General features: G+C 38.4%; 1 protein-coding gene across 2 annotated transcripts in view; it reads left to right on the top strand.

Moving 5' to 3' along the window:
* Positions 1–707: 707 nt before the first annotated feature.
* The window catches only part of EIF3A (eukaryotic translation initiation factor 3 subunit A), a 35510-nt gene continuing 21932 nt past the window's right edge, over positions 708–14285 (top strand). For both annotated transcript variants that reach the window (XM_030334136.2, XM_030334137.2), the window contains exons 1-7: positions 708–953; positions 6954–7144; positions 7313–7449; positions 7865–8028; positions 10081–10280; positions 12135–12343; positions 14052–14223. In XM_030334136.2, the coding sequence (XP_030189996.1) occupies positions 905–953; positions 6954–7144; positions 7313–7449; positions 7865–8028; positions 10081–10280; positions 12135–12343; positions 14052–14223 (1122 nt within the window). In that variant the 5' untranslated portion in view covers positions 708–904. The remainder of the gene's footprint in view (positions 954–6953; positions 7145–7312; positions 7450–7864; positions 8029–10080; positions 10281–12134; positions 12344–14051; positions 14224–14285) is intronic.

A 14285-nucleotide genomic window follows, 5' to 3' on the forward strand; every position in this document is an offset into this window, starting at 1 on the left:
GATAAATCGATTTTTTTCCACTAACACTCATTTTTCTTGTTTGTGATGTGTGCTGAATGTAAAGCTACCACACTCAAGTATTTTCAAACTATGCAAAATCTGTTCTGCTGCAGAGCTTCTGCGCTCTTGCCTCGTTACTCTCTCCAGCCTGTCCCCCCACCTTTTAGGTCTCAGCTCAAAACTCACCTTCTCTGAGTGTCCCTATTCCCCAATCTTGGTCTCACCAACTTTTTTACTTTACCGATATGAAATAAACTTGCTAATTTACTTATTGCGTCCCTCCTCCCACTGCTAGTCCGTCAAGGGTCGGGCCACTATTACTTTCCAGAGGTGAGCGGTGCTGGGCTAGTGATACCTGCTCGATGCGTTTCTGATTAACGGATAAATACGGCATTTTCACTCAGCGGAGACAGGCCATTCCCCAGGCGGAAGGGACCGGCCTGTAACTTTACATGACTGCGCACAAAACATGCTCAAAATGACCCTATGCAGACGCCTTCTTTCTCGCCAGGCAGAAACCCTGACCCCAATTTCACCTTTCCCACCCCGTTTCGCGCTCGAGGAGTGAGGGGTGAGCGGTCTGAAAACCTCCTCCCTAACGTTTCCCGGCGGAGGCCGGAGGAGGAACCGGCGCGCACGTACTACACCCGCCGCCACGTCAGCCGGTGCGCGCGACGGTAGCGCGCCTGCGCGCGGAGGACCGCCCCGTACATCCGGGGCCTGGGCGGCGGCGGCGCCGCCGTGCGGGGGTCACGTGGCTCTTTCCTTTCCGTCTCTGGCCGGCTGGGCGCGGGCGACTGCTGGCGAGGCGCGTGGAACCTCGCGCTGGTTCCCTTTCCTCTCCTCTCGCGGCCCGGGCCACCAAGGAGTTCGCTGACGCCGGTGAGCTGAGCCGCCCGCCAAGATGCCGGCCTATTTCCAGAGGCCGGAAAATGCCCTCAAACGCGCCAACGGTGAGTAGGGGATCGGGGCGCGCCGGGCTGGGTCGGCCCGAGGCCTCGGAGGTCGAGGGGCCCGGGCCTCCTTCTCCCTGCTCCGCCTCCCGTCTGCGGCTGCAGAGGTGGTCGATGAGACCTGTCTGCCGCCGTTCCAGCCTGTGGTTGGGCATGGTTTCCCTTCTCGCTCCTACCGGCCGCCGTTGGGGGGGTGGGAGGTGCGGAGCCGGGAACCGTCCCTCTAGGGGGGCCCTTCCTTCCCCCCGCCGCTTCCTGCTGCGTCTCAGGGGCCGCGGCCCCGGAGACAGGTCTACCGGGGCCTGGCCTCCTTAACCGCCCCCCCCACCCCGTCCGCCTCCGCCCGGCTCCCCAGGCCGCCGGGCCCTCGGCTGCTTAGGCCCCGCGCCCCCAGCCGCCATCTGGGAGTGCCGGGGAGGAAGAAACATGGCTCCCTCCCGGGGACAATGCACGCGAGAACCTCGACTCCACCTCCTGCCGGCGCCGGGAGCCGGCCAGTCCCACCTCCCGCCCTCTCGCAGACACCTCCGCCCCCCAAATCCAGCGCCGGGCTTTGCTGGGTCAGGGTCCACTTAGCCTTTTCCCCAGTCACTATAGCTCTGCTTCGGGGACTCTGACCCAATTAACCGGTTGTCTGTTTTTTCCTGGCATTGATTATTCTCAGTCCCAGAGCCTATCCCAAATCACATGAAGTTGGAACATTGTTAAACCTGTAAGAGACTTCAAGTTCTTTCTTGAAGATAACGAAATTGAGGCCTACAGAGAGAATGCTTACCCAAGGTCACTCCGAGAGTTAGTTGTGGAGCCAGGAGACTAGAACCAAGGTCTCTAGACTTCCAGATGAGTTGCTTTTTTTCGCCACAGCGCTGCTGCCTGCGATTTTTATTTCCATGTGTTCTTATGCCACCGGCCCTTTCGCGAAAAGTTGTGCGTGTCTCGGTCTATTCAAGAGGCATTTATTACGTTCGCATCATTGGGGTGCAATGTATTATGCATGGCTCTGGTCTTTAAAAACTTTTTCGTTTAGAGTTTTTTAAGCCTAATAATTTCTAAGTGAGTAGGTAGTTGATAGTTCTTATTTCAACCCTTCCTGTACCCCAGACAAGTTTTGAGTCTTATCCTATTTTGTAGGTGGATATACTGTGTCTCTTACAGTCCTTATGTTGGTGGAGCTTATTTTGTTAGCTTGTTTGGAAATTCCTCTTGTGGAAATGTCAATTTCAGTCGACACAAAATTGTTAGTGATAATCTGTCAGGGGTAAGGGTGCCTTCCTCACATGGTTATTTTAAAAGCAACAATTTGGGAGGGTGGTAAGAGTGTGAAATAGGATAATGCCACATTCTTTGGAATAGAGTAGAGTAATTGTTCTAAAAATCAGTTAAAAGTACAACTTAGATCTGATGACTGCTCATTTTAACCAGTGATCTAATGGTTAGGACAGGCAAGAATTAAGGACGTTAATTTATAGGAAAGAAACTCGGTGGAAATGGAGATTTATCACCAGAAAATGAACTGTAGCAAAGTTGGAATTTTTTTCTTACGTTTAGAAACTTAGAAATCTATATTATGGTATACAAAATGACTTGGATTCAATTGCTACTGTAATTGCTATTGTAGATTTGTTCTACAGTTGTTTGCTTTACCAACAGGCATTTTTCCTTCTAATAGGCTGAAGCACTGTAATCTGGATAGCCTAAGTATTACACATTTGATGTGCTCCGGCCTTGTTGCTTTCATCACTCCTCCCTTTTGAATCCTCATATGAGTTTACTATTTCAGTAATTCTTTAAATTAAAAGGGTTATCTCCTGTGTAACGAATCTTAAACCTCTTTTTCACGTTTTCTAAGTTGAAATAGCTTTGACTCATGAAGGGCAAGTTAGGGAAAGCATCTTAAATTAAAGTAGGCAAGATGAGAAAGGGGCACTGTGGGGGGGCTTTTATTTGTGTAGGTTTTTTAAAAGTCTGTACTGACTCCTTGCTGCAGCCCTTTTAAATTGTAGGATGGGTGTTACAGTAGAGAGAGGCCTTAGCTTTCAAGTAGTTAGTTCTGTACCTTTGATCTTGTGAATGAAAGATCCTGTCTGAAAGTGTCAAAGTGAGCTGAATGTGGATGGCACATGGCACCGCTTACAAAACTTTAAATAGGATCGTAAAAGCGCATTTCATTCCATGGAGATAATCTCATTTTATGTAAATGTTTTATCTATGACATTTGTAGCCTTAAACACATTTAGACCTAATCCACTGCATTACCGTAATAAAATGCGAGTATGTTTAAGTAGAATAGTTCTTCAAGTCACTCTGAGTCTGTAATTCAGAACAATTCCTTTGGAAACTATTATAGTAATCATTCAGGAAGATGAGAACTTGGCCTAAGCAGTTACAGACAAGAAATTTATACCCCAGAATCATTTGGAAAAAGACCCTTTTGCAGATTATGTTGTCAGTAGTGCAGAATTAATTGCTCCTGACCTTGTAACAACCTTATAATTTAGTTCTACCAGTGACTTATAAATAAAGTTATTAAACCCACAAATCAAGTAACATTATAGCTTATCTACTTGGTCTGTTGCCCAAATAAACTAGTAATGTTGAAGGGCCGACCTAAGCTTTTTCTTTTATAAATAGATACAGTTTGTCACTGTGTCTGAAAGGTAGGCTCAGCATGTCCACCCTCCTAGTAACAGTTCATAATGCTCGATTTTTATTTTTATTTCAAGAATATCAGTTTGGAAATGAACTTTTTTTTTTTTTTAACATTGCAATAGAGCTTTTAATATGTGGTATGCCTTTCTAGCCTCAAAAAGTTTTTTTTCCCCTTACTAGAGAATTCATAGGAACTAAATTCTCCCTGTATGTGACTTCGGATAAAGACAGGAACTCACCCTGATATCATATCTGTTCCCATTCAGGTTTTTTCCCTTTAAAAATGTCCTTGCTTGGTATCCATGTTTGCTTTTTTCCCATGATGATGGTAGGGTGTCCTATAAAAATTATTTTTTAGTGCATTTGCTTTGTTTGAACCTATTGTTCCAGAGTTTGAAAGTGGAATTTGTAATAATAAATTCTGATTGGCTGTTTAGGAAGTGAAAAAAATCACTTTTCTATCCCTAAACAAGATTTTTTATTTTTTATAGTGACATTAAGACACCACACTCCCCTATTTAAAAATAAGAGATAGGGTAGGTAAATTATTTTTACATAGTTTATTATTTTGTCATCACCATCCCGGGCACAGTTCTCAACTTTAATTCTCTTTGTGCCTGTTCTGTGTTACAAGCATTTTGACAGTGTTTATATACTTAACAGTATAAGATTTAAATCCTCAGTGTAAGATTGGGAATTGGATATAATAGGTTGTTCTGGTGCTGATGCTGTGCTCTTTAATATGAATGCTAAATGTAACTAAAAACATTTACTTCCAAATTTTTGGGTGATAGAGACTTTTCTGTTAAATAATTGTTAAAAACACCTAAGATACTGTTGGATTTTAGACGATAACCTTGTATGTATGATCCAGTTTAAAGACTGTAACGTCCTCCCCTCAGAACAGGAAGGCTTAAAAAACAAAAAACACCCAGGAAAGGCTTAGTGTTCTAACAAAGTATCTAGTTGTGTTACATCTTTGTTTCCTCTTACAAGGTGTTTTTTTTTTTTTTTTTTTTTTGGTTCTTTGGTTTTTTTTGGTAATAGCATTGACTCAAATGAAAATGGACTTTTTCTTGTAACAGTACTATTAATGTTGACATTGACGTGAATTACTGAAGAGGGGTTTGTTTTCACTAACCTATGAAGAATAGGGCTTAATATGATATGGGAAGACACAGGCTATCCTTTAAAGATAAGAATTTCAGTATATTTTGTGATTTGTTGCAAACTTCTTAACATACCAGAGAGTTGGAATATTGTTTGTAGTTTTCCTGGAGGAAGGAACGTTCAGAAGCAGCATTCCTGAAAGATGTGATAGTTGGGAGAAAAATTACTTACTAAATCTGTAAATCTGGTAAAACTCCCAAATAAGCAGTGTTTCTGCCAGTTGTTTGCCTAGCACAGAGTTACATGATAATGCTGTACGCTGTTTGGTTAACTCTTAAAAAAAATTCTTTGTCAAAGATTTTTTTCTTAAAAAAAAAAAAAAAAAAAAAAGAGGTTAGAGTGGGAGAGAGCCAAAGCATAAGAGACTGTTAAAAACTGAGAACAAACTGAGGGTTGATGGGGGGTGGGAGGGAGGGGAGGGTGGGTGATGGGTATTGAGGAGGGCACCTTTTGGGATGAGCACTGGGTGTTGTATGGAAACCAATTTGACAATAAATTTCATATATTAAAAATAAAATAAAACATCATTTGACTACTTCAAAAAAAAGATTTTTTTCTTAGGAAAATAGTGATTTTTAGCAATAGGGATGTAGTGTTTTAAGATCTTTTTTAATAGTGTTAATTAGTGTTTTGGTTCCCCAAAGTATGTTTCAAATGTTCAGTGGAAAGATTTTTTCTTTGTGAAATTTGTTAATTACTGAATTTTAAGTTGAACATAACCAAATGACTTAGGTTAAATAGCCTTCCCTTTCCCTCAGTTTACTAAGTTTTGTGCAAAAGTAAATAAAGTAAAAGATGAGAAAAAAGATAAATTTTAACCTTTGTCAGAAGTAATGTGATAGAGGACTCTTTGCTTTTGAGTGAATTTCAAAATGAGCAGTGTACATAAAACCTTAGATTGGAACTGGATTTTGAAATATTGCCACTTGCAGAGTGCCTTCAGGTTTAGGTGGTAGTAAATTCAGAAATGTGTAATTTTCTCTGGTGTGCATTCTAAAATTTTTTTTTTATTTTTAAAAATAAACTTAATTTTAAAAGTTAGAGATTTACAGAATTATTGCAAAGATAGTACAGAGAATTCCCATATACACCATAACCTGTTAATTTCTTCTGTCATTTTGGGACATTTATCACAACTAATGATCCAATACTGATAACATTATTAATGAAAGTCCATACTTTGCTCAGATTTCCGTAGCTCTCCCTCATGTCCTTCTCTGAATTCCAGAATCTCATCCAAGATACCACATTATATTTAGTCGTCCTGTTTCTCAGACACTCTCCTCCTCCCCCCCTTGGTCATGACAGTTTCTTAAACTAACTTGTTGGTAACCTTGACAAATTTTGATGAGTACTGGTCAGGTATGTTGTAGAATGTCCCTCAATTGGGGTTTGTCTTAAGATTTTTCTCATGTTTAGGTTGGGATAAATAAATGGGAGAGATATTTCATAGATTGGAAGACTGTTGTCAATTCTTCCAAATTTTGATATATAGATTCATTAAATCTGAATGAAAATTCCAGTGAGCTATTTTGTAGATATTTACAAACTAATTGTGAGTTTATATGGAAAGGCAAAAGACTTAGTGAGCCAAACAATACAGAAGAACAAAGTTGGAGCACTCATACTACTTGGTTTGAAGACTTTACTTATAAGTCCATGGTAATCAAGTCAGGGCGGTATTAGAAAAAGACTAGATACATTGCAATAGAGAGTGATAAGAATAGAGAGCCCAGAAGTAGACCCACATAAATAGTCAATTGATCTTAAAGGAACAATATCTAATTGACTGTCTTATTGAGTCTAATGATCCTTTTGCCTAGAGCAGAAATTGTATCCACCAGATCATTGTGACTAAAGTCACATTTCACTTTTCTTTGTTTGCTGGGAGGAGATTTTTCTCTCTCATAACTTCAATTTTTGGAACATGGCAGTCATTTACAAGGGTTTGGTACAATGTAATTGAGTGAAATCGTTTTATCCATAGACCATATTTTGAGATAATACCAGTCTTCATTGTATTAAGTTGGGTAATTTCGGCATGGCTTTAGATGTCAAAAATAAGTGTGCTCTAAAAAGAGATGGTAGTGAGTTTAGAAATTAAAATAGCCAACTTAAGCAAGATTTACACTTTAGTATAGTATACATACCAATTTTAATTTTTCTGAATTACTTTTCCAGAATTTCTTGAGGTTGGAAAAAAGCAGCCTGCTTTGGATGTTCTTTATGATGTTATGAAAAGTAAGAAACACAGAACATGGCAAAAGATACACGAGCCAATTATGTTGAAATACTTGGAACTTTGTGTGGATCTTCGCAAGAGCCATTTGGCTAAAGAGGGATTATACCAGTATAAGAACATTTGTCAACAGGTATGAAAAGAGCTGGGTTTTATATTTTTAATAGTGCTTTAGTGATTTTCAGAGAAGTTTACCTTTTAAAGGTAATATGCTTTTATGTCATAAAATTTGCTCTTAAAGCATTCTGTGGTTTGTTGAGAAGTGTTTTAAGGTTTTCTCTCTCTCTCTCTCTCTGGTTAGGTGAACATCAAATCTCTAGAGGATGTTGTTAGGGCATATTTGAAATTGGCAGAGGAAAAAACTGAAGCTGCTAAAGAAGAATCTCAGCAAATGGTCCTAGACATAGAAGATCTGGATAATATTCAAACTCCTGAGAGGTATGTAGGTTAAATTGCTAATTCTTTTTTTTTTTTTTTTTTTGCTAATACATTTTTGTCAATGTTTTTCTTTACATGTGTCTCCCTCATCCTCATTTGAAGTATAGATGTTTATTAGAAAGAATGCTTACCTTTGGAATTTTAACTGTCTAATAAGAAAGCCGTACTATTCAGAATTCATAAAGGTGGCAAATTAACAACCTTCAGATAGATACTAATTTAAATGGTTGTAATATGGGTTGGGGATGCAAATACTTGAACACTTACATGGCATCTTTACAGTGTGCCCAAAGTTGTAAGAAGGATTCAGACTTTCTTACACTGGTATCATTGTTGGTTTTGTTTTTTTTAATCTTAGGGCAAAGTAGAAAATCGTGTCTAAAATTGTTTTTAACTTAAAAAAATTTTTTTTTAGTGTTCTCCTAAGTGCTGTAAGTGGTGAAGACACTCAGGATCGTACTGACAGACTACTTTTAACTCCGTGGGTTAAATTCCTTTGGGAATCATATAGACAGTGTTTGGACCTTCTTCGAAATAATTCTAGAGTAGAGCGTCTCTACCATGATATTGCCCAACAAGGTAAAATGAGAACTGGTTTGAAAAGTTGACTTTTAGGAGAAGACTTTGCAAAAGATTGACAATTAAAGTTAACCTGTTTTTCTTCATCGTATTTATTTTATAGTTTTTATCCTCATTGAGAGATGGTTGGCATTCATTCAAATAGTAACTAAGTGACTATAAGAAGTTTGTTTTACTAGTTAGGGTAATTCTATATGAAATCCACTTCATGGATGTCTGAAAGACAAAGTCATTTTGGAATTTCCCAGGTGACTAGAAAAACAAATGTAACTTTTTGATTGCTTTCTGATAAATGTGACTTGTGCTTTTTGACGTCACCTACTGCATATATACTTAATCATGCTGTGGCTTTTTTTTTTTTTTTTTAATGCTTATTTATTTTGAGAGAGAGAGTGTGAGCAGGAGAGGGGCAGAGAAGGAGAGAGAGAATCTCAAGCAGGCTCTGCTCCACCAGCGCAGAGCCTGATGTGGGGCTCGAACTCATAAACCCGTGAGATCATGACCTGAACCCAAATCAAAGAGTTGGCCATTCAACCAGCTGAGCCACCCAGGTTCCCCATGTAAGGGTTTCTAAGGTCTTTTTAAGCTCTGGACTTCTGTGATTCCTTGAAAAATGCATATTTTTATTTTCTTAAACAGTATTACTGAACATAGAAATAAGTCATATTGATGACTCTGGATCATCTTAAAAGGTATCCAGCTGTCATAGTGCATATACAGTTGACACTTGAACAGCTTGGGGTGGGGGAGTAGAGGCGCAGACTGAAACACCCCTTTGACCCCACTCATGCTCCGTTGATCTGCCTGTGATTTGCCTATCCAAAAACATAACTATAGCCTACTGTTGACCAGAAACCTTGCTGGTAACATAAACAGTTGATTAACACATTTTGTACGTTATATGTGTTATATACTGTATTCTTAAGGTAAACTAGAGAAAAGAGAAGGTTAAAATTATTGAAAAAATCCACATGTAAGTGGATCCACACAGTTCAAACCCTTGTTCAAGGGTTAGCTGAACTTTCAGTCCTAAAGAGCTGCATCAAGTCTGTTATCTTAATCTTGTGTCTTGTCTTTACTGTCACTTACCTTGCTCTTAATGGAGCTTTCTAACTGTATACAAATGGGGTATGTGTGACTTGAGAGTAGCTTTTGACTTTTTCTTACTTTGGCCTCAGTACAACCTTATGTTGCCATTCTTCTCACTATGGGGATGATTGGCATTTGTTTTATCAAGTTGTAAGTGACTTTAAGGAATATTTTACCAAAAAAAAAAATACTGTAGGGGCACCTGACTGGTTCCATTGGTAGAGTATATGACTTTTGATCTCAGGGTTGTAAGTTGGAGCCCCATATTGGGTGTGGAGATTACTTCATAAATAAATGCTTATAAAAATATTTTACTATGAGTATTACAACTTCTGTTTTATTTACATAGCATGTGTGAATTTTCATTTAAGACAAGTAAACTTGGGCTTTTTGCTAACTACTGATACATAAATGTTAACTTGAAGTTAAACTGCATCCCTTCATTTTGGGCCTATTGAAATAGAAATGCTCTCTCTTTTTTTTTTTTTTAGGGCAAAGGAATTCTGAAAAAATTATTATATTGCATATATGACAGAAAATTATTTTAATGACAGAGCAAGTAGTTAAGGTATACATCTATGTACACAGTTGAAATCAGGTTATCATAAGCCCAAATTTTGTTAGATAAGAAGGCTCTTTGTATTCCAGGCTAGAATTTTTTGTTCTTTTAGGATTTGAAGTGGTAGGTGTTTGAAAGGTGAGTCCCTCCTACACTTCAATTGAATAGCTTCCCATTTGTAAATTCGCCCAGAATCCCAGAAACAAATTTTAGTCCTAGGCCAGGACTATGTCCAGTAGATGGTCAGGACACAAGTGACTAATGACCTTGATCATTTCTGAAGACTGATTATAAGTTTGTGTAAATCTTGTTAAAATAACTGATTTCAGTATTTGAAATAAAACTTATTCACATACTTGTTGATGGTGGAAAGTACCTAATATATTTTATAATTATGTCTATAGCTTTCAAATTCTGCCTCCAATACACCCGTAAGGCTGAATTCCGTAAGCTTTGTGACAATTTGAGAATGCATTTGTCACAGATTCAACGCCACCATAACCAAAGTACAGCAATCAATCTTAATAATCCAGAAAGCCAGTCCATGCATTTGGAGACCAGGCTTGTTCAATTGGACAGTGCTATCAGCATGGAATTGTGGCAGGTACGTTGTGAACTACTGTCTTTTGTAGTAACAGTAGCCCATGTTATTATTATTTGCTTTAATGAGTATCTTTCTTTTGATACTTACTGGTTAATTTTAATCATTAATTGAAGAATTTAAGATCATCTGATGGATAACCAAGAGTTCTGAACAAGCAATCTCAGAATATCGTGGTTCTAGTTGCCTGCTGTGAAATGGGGGCCAAATGTGTGCTCTTTTGGGCCCAGTGGCTTTCCATATAAAACAGTTCATCCTCAGTGCTGCTCCAAGTGTGGTTCATTGCCTGGTGCCAGTCTGTGAACTACCAGATTGAAATAATTAGAGAGGAGAATATGCATTTACGAAGGGTTTTTTGGGGGGGGAAGGATAGCAATTTCATGGTGATGATGTGTGTGTGTTTTACTCTGTTTAGAAAAACTGAGCTTGTTTTTCAATTAATTTTTGTAATAATTTTACTGTATTTTATAAAAGTATTGGTGGCAAAAGGTTGGAAATGAAAAACGAAACGAAACAAAACAAAACTTGTCCTTTGCTGTAGAGAATTGGAGAAGCGCACTGGATCATCTCTCAGATTTCTTGGTGCTGCTTTGACTTAGTAAACATGCATGGGGAATATCCTACATGGGAGATCTCAGTGTGGTCTTGGGAGTCTTGCCCACTACTTGAGCTTTTTACACTAAGAATTGTGCAAAGACATTTTCACGTGATTTTGTAGTCACAACTTGAGACTTCTACATGTTTGACCAAAATATAAAATCTAATTGAAAATACAAAGAAAGAGTGGTAGTTTTTTGAGCCAAGTGAAAATGTGATTTCCTGCTCTCCAAAATATTTTCCATTTCTGTAGGGACACCCTTAAAATACTACCTGATGAAATAGGAAAAAGAGGTTCTATAGAAGGTAGACATACTCCTTATAGAACAAATGAATAGATAAGTAGAAAGAAGGAAGTAATACATGTTATCACTCAGAAATAACATCTATGTTTTGTTTTAATGTCCTTCTAGATATTTTTTCTGTATATCCCAAGTGGTATGATAATCACTTTTAAAAAAGAATTTTAAAGTCACATTTATTGATGTGTAAGTTACATCCAGCAAAACTCGCCCTGAAGTCTGACAAATGCAGTAACCACCATAATCAAGATGTAAAACATTTCCTCAAAACTGCCTCATGCCCCTTTGCACCCAACCCTTCCCTGATCCTTAAGATCCGCTGATCTGTTTTCTGTCAAAAGGATCAGATTTAATCATTAAAACGATCTATTACGGAAAAATTTGTAAGCATATAAAACCATGTTTGCAAGGGTACTTTGAAACATTTTTAGGACAGTCAATGGGATTTAAAAATAACCTTTGCAAATTAAAGCATAGTTGGTAAAGTTGTCAAGATAGTCGTAGAATAGCTAACCTGGTTACTGTGTCAAGCTTTAGGCTGGGGCTGGTTGGCAGAAAGACTAAATAAAATTGAATTCTACAAAATTCTCTATGGGGCAGATAGATGTTTGTATAGATATTTGGCACTTTCTCAAAATACACCCCTGCTACTACTGTGAAAGAGACAGAAAGCAAAACACTGTGTTCTATACGTCAGCTGGCACATGTTCAAACCTGTTCCAACCTGTTCTGTCTAATTTTAAGAAGTTTAAGGATTTAGTATGTTTGTGATCATGGCAGTTTTGTGAGATACATCAGATACTAGATTATAGATGAATAAAAGGAACCACACATAAAGGGATTTTACTTCCCACTTTTATTCTTGAGTGTTTTGTGTTTTAGGTTTCATAAAGAGATTTGGATTAGATTTTTTGTTCGTTTAGAATGCAGTGACTGTAATTTATACTCCTAATTTTAGGAAGCGTTCAAAGCTGTGGAAGATATTCATGGACTATTTACCTTGTCTAAAAAACCACCTAAACCTCAGTTGATGGCAAATTACTATAACAAAGTCTCGACTGTGTTTTGGAAATCTGGAAATGCTCTTTTTCATGCATCTACACTCCATCGTCTTTATCATCTATCCAGAGAAATGAGAAAGAATCTTACACAGGAAGAGATGCAAAGGTAAGAATGTTGAAGTCAGATAATATTGAAAGTATGAAACACATATCTCCTACTAAATGGCATGGTTCCAGGTTAGGGTTTCTCAGCTTCTACACTGTTGACATTTGGGGCTGGAGCATTTTCTGTTCTAGGGGACTATGCACGAAGGATGTTTTGGAGCATCTCTAGTTTACCAGATGCCAGTAGCAGTTCTTCCCTTCTATCAGAAATGTCTCTGGACATTGTTGTTCTTTGGTAGTAGCAAAAACCTGATGGAGAAAATTGAATATTAGGAAAGACAGTGTTATGGTATGAGCTTTCTGTCCATAAGTGGTATTTAGAATCTAGTTTTAGAACAAATAAGAGAATTAAAAAAATAAATGCTGCCATCATGCCTGATTATAAGACATTGACTGAGTGTGTGTTTGAACATAAAAAAAGGGTCTATGACGTAGCAATCTAAAGACCACTTTTTTCCTTTAGCATCACATGTAACCTATTTTCTTCCAGTCAAATATATATATTTTTTAACGTGTTTTGGTTGGACTCTGGCAGCTCACACACCACTCTTTTCTCTTATTGGCAGACCATGTTATTTTGGCCTCCATAATTCTTTATGTATACCAAATTGTTTTTCTTTTACCTTTACAGCAATACACAGAACCAACTAAATTAATTTTTCTAGTATATTTTCTTTGAAAGTCTTGAGGACAGTGTTCACTCATTGTCCTTCATGTAATCCGTGTCTGTTTGAGATTAAAAAAAAAAAACAAAACAAAACTTGGTTTCCTTTAAGGTACCTATATACCATCCCTTTATTTTTATTTATTTATTTAGTTTTTTTTTTTTTTTTACATTTATTTATTTTTGAGAGACAGAGACAGTATGAACAGGGGAGGGGCAGAGAGACAGGGAGACACAGAATCTGAAGCAGGTTCCAGACTCAGCGCTGTCAGCACAGAGCCCTTGCAGGGTTCGAACCCGTGAACCGTGAAATCATGACCTGAGCCGAAGTCGGCCGCTTAACCGACTGAGCCACCCAGGCGCCCCAGTACCATCCCTTTAGAAACTGCTGTAATAGTATTATAATAGTAAGTATTAGGCTATGTAGCTCTATGTACATTATTTTGTTTAATCTTTACAATAGCCTCATGACTCAAAAAAATTGCCTTAGGTTTCAGTCTTGGAAATGGTGAGGCTGCAATTCTGACCCTTCACCCTTTAGCTCCAGAGCCCACTGTCCTTAATGTAATACGGTGATCTGAATTCAACCTGACTTGCCTCTTGTGTTTTAAGGAAGCTAAGATTTCTCTCTACCACGCGTCCTCCCAACACTCCTGTTGTGTTCACTGACATTCTTTGTAAATTTCCACCCCTTTCTTAGTGTCATTTTTCTTAGCTTTTAAAGCTGCCTTGTTTTTCTAAGGAAGCATGGGATATACAAAGGTATCTATTCTACATTTTAACCTCCCAGTCTTTTTCTATAGCTGGAAAATATTGACAGTAGTAAGTGGGTAGATGAAGTTCTGATTCTCCCAAGTACTCATTTTAGTATGGCCCATTTCTCTTAATTTCCTGTTTTGATGAATAATATGTATGAATATAGTCCACCAAAGGTGGTGTACATATTCTGTCACTGGCATATCTTACGAAATGATTAAAGAGAAGTGTCTTTCTTTATGTCAGGTAACATTTATGAATGTAACAGATTTGTGATTTTGTTCTCCAGAATGTCTACTAGAGTCCTTTTGGCCACTCTTTCCATCCCTATTACCCCTGAGCGTACTGATATTGCTCGACTTCTGGATATGGATGGCATTATAGTCGAAAAACAACGTCGCCTTGCAACGCTGCTAGGTCTTCAAGCCCCACCAACACGAATTGGCCTTATTAACGATATGGTTGGTATAAGTTCGAGCATTCTTACAGCTCAGAATAGGAAATTTATGGTCAGGGTTTACAA

Source organism: Lynx canadensis, chromosome D2 (genome assembly GCF_007474595.2).
Source record: "Lynx canadensis isolate LIC74 chromosome D2, mLynCan4.pri.v2, whole genome shotgun sequence".
Classification (NCBI taxonomy): domain Eukaryota; kingdom Metazoa; phylum Chordata; class Mammalia; order Carnivora; family Felidae; genus Lynx; species Lynx canadensis.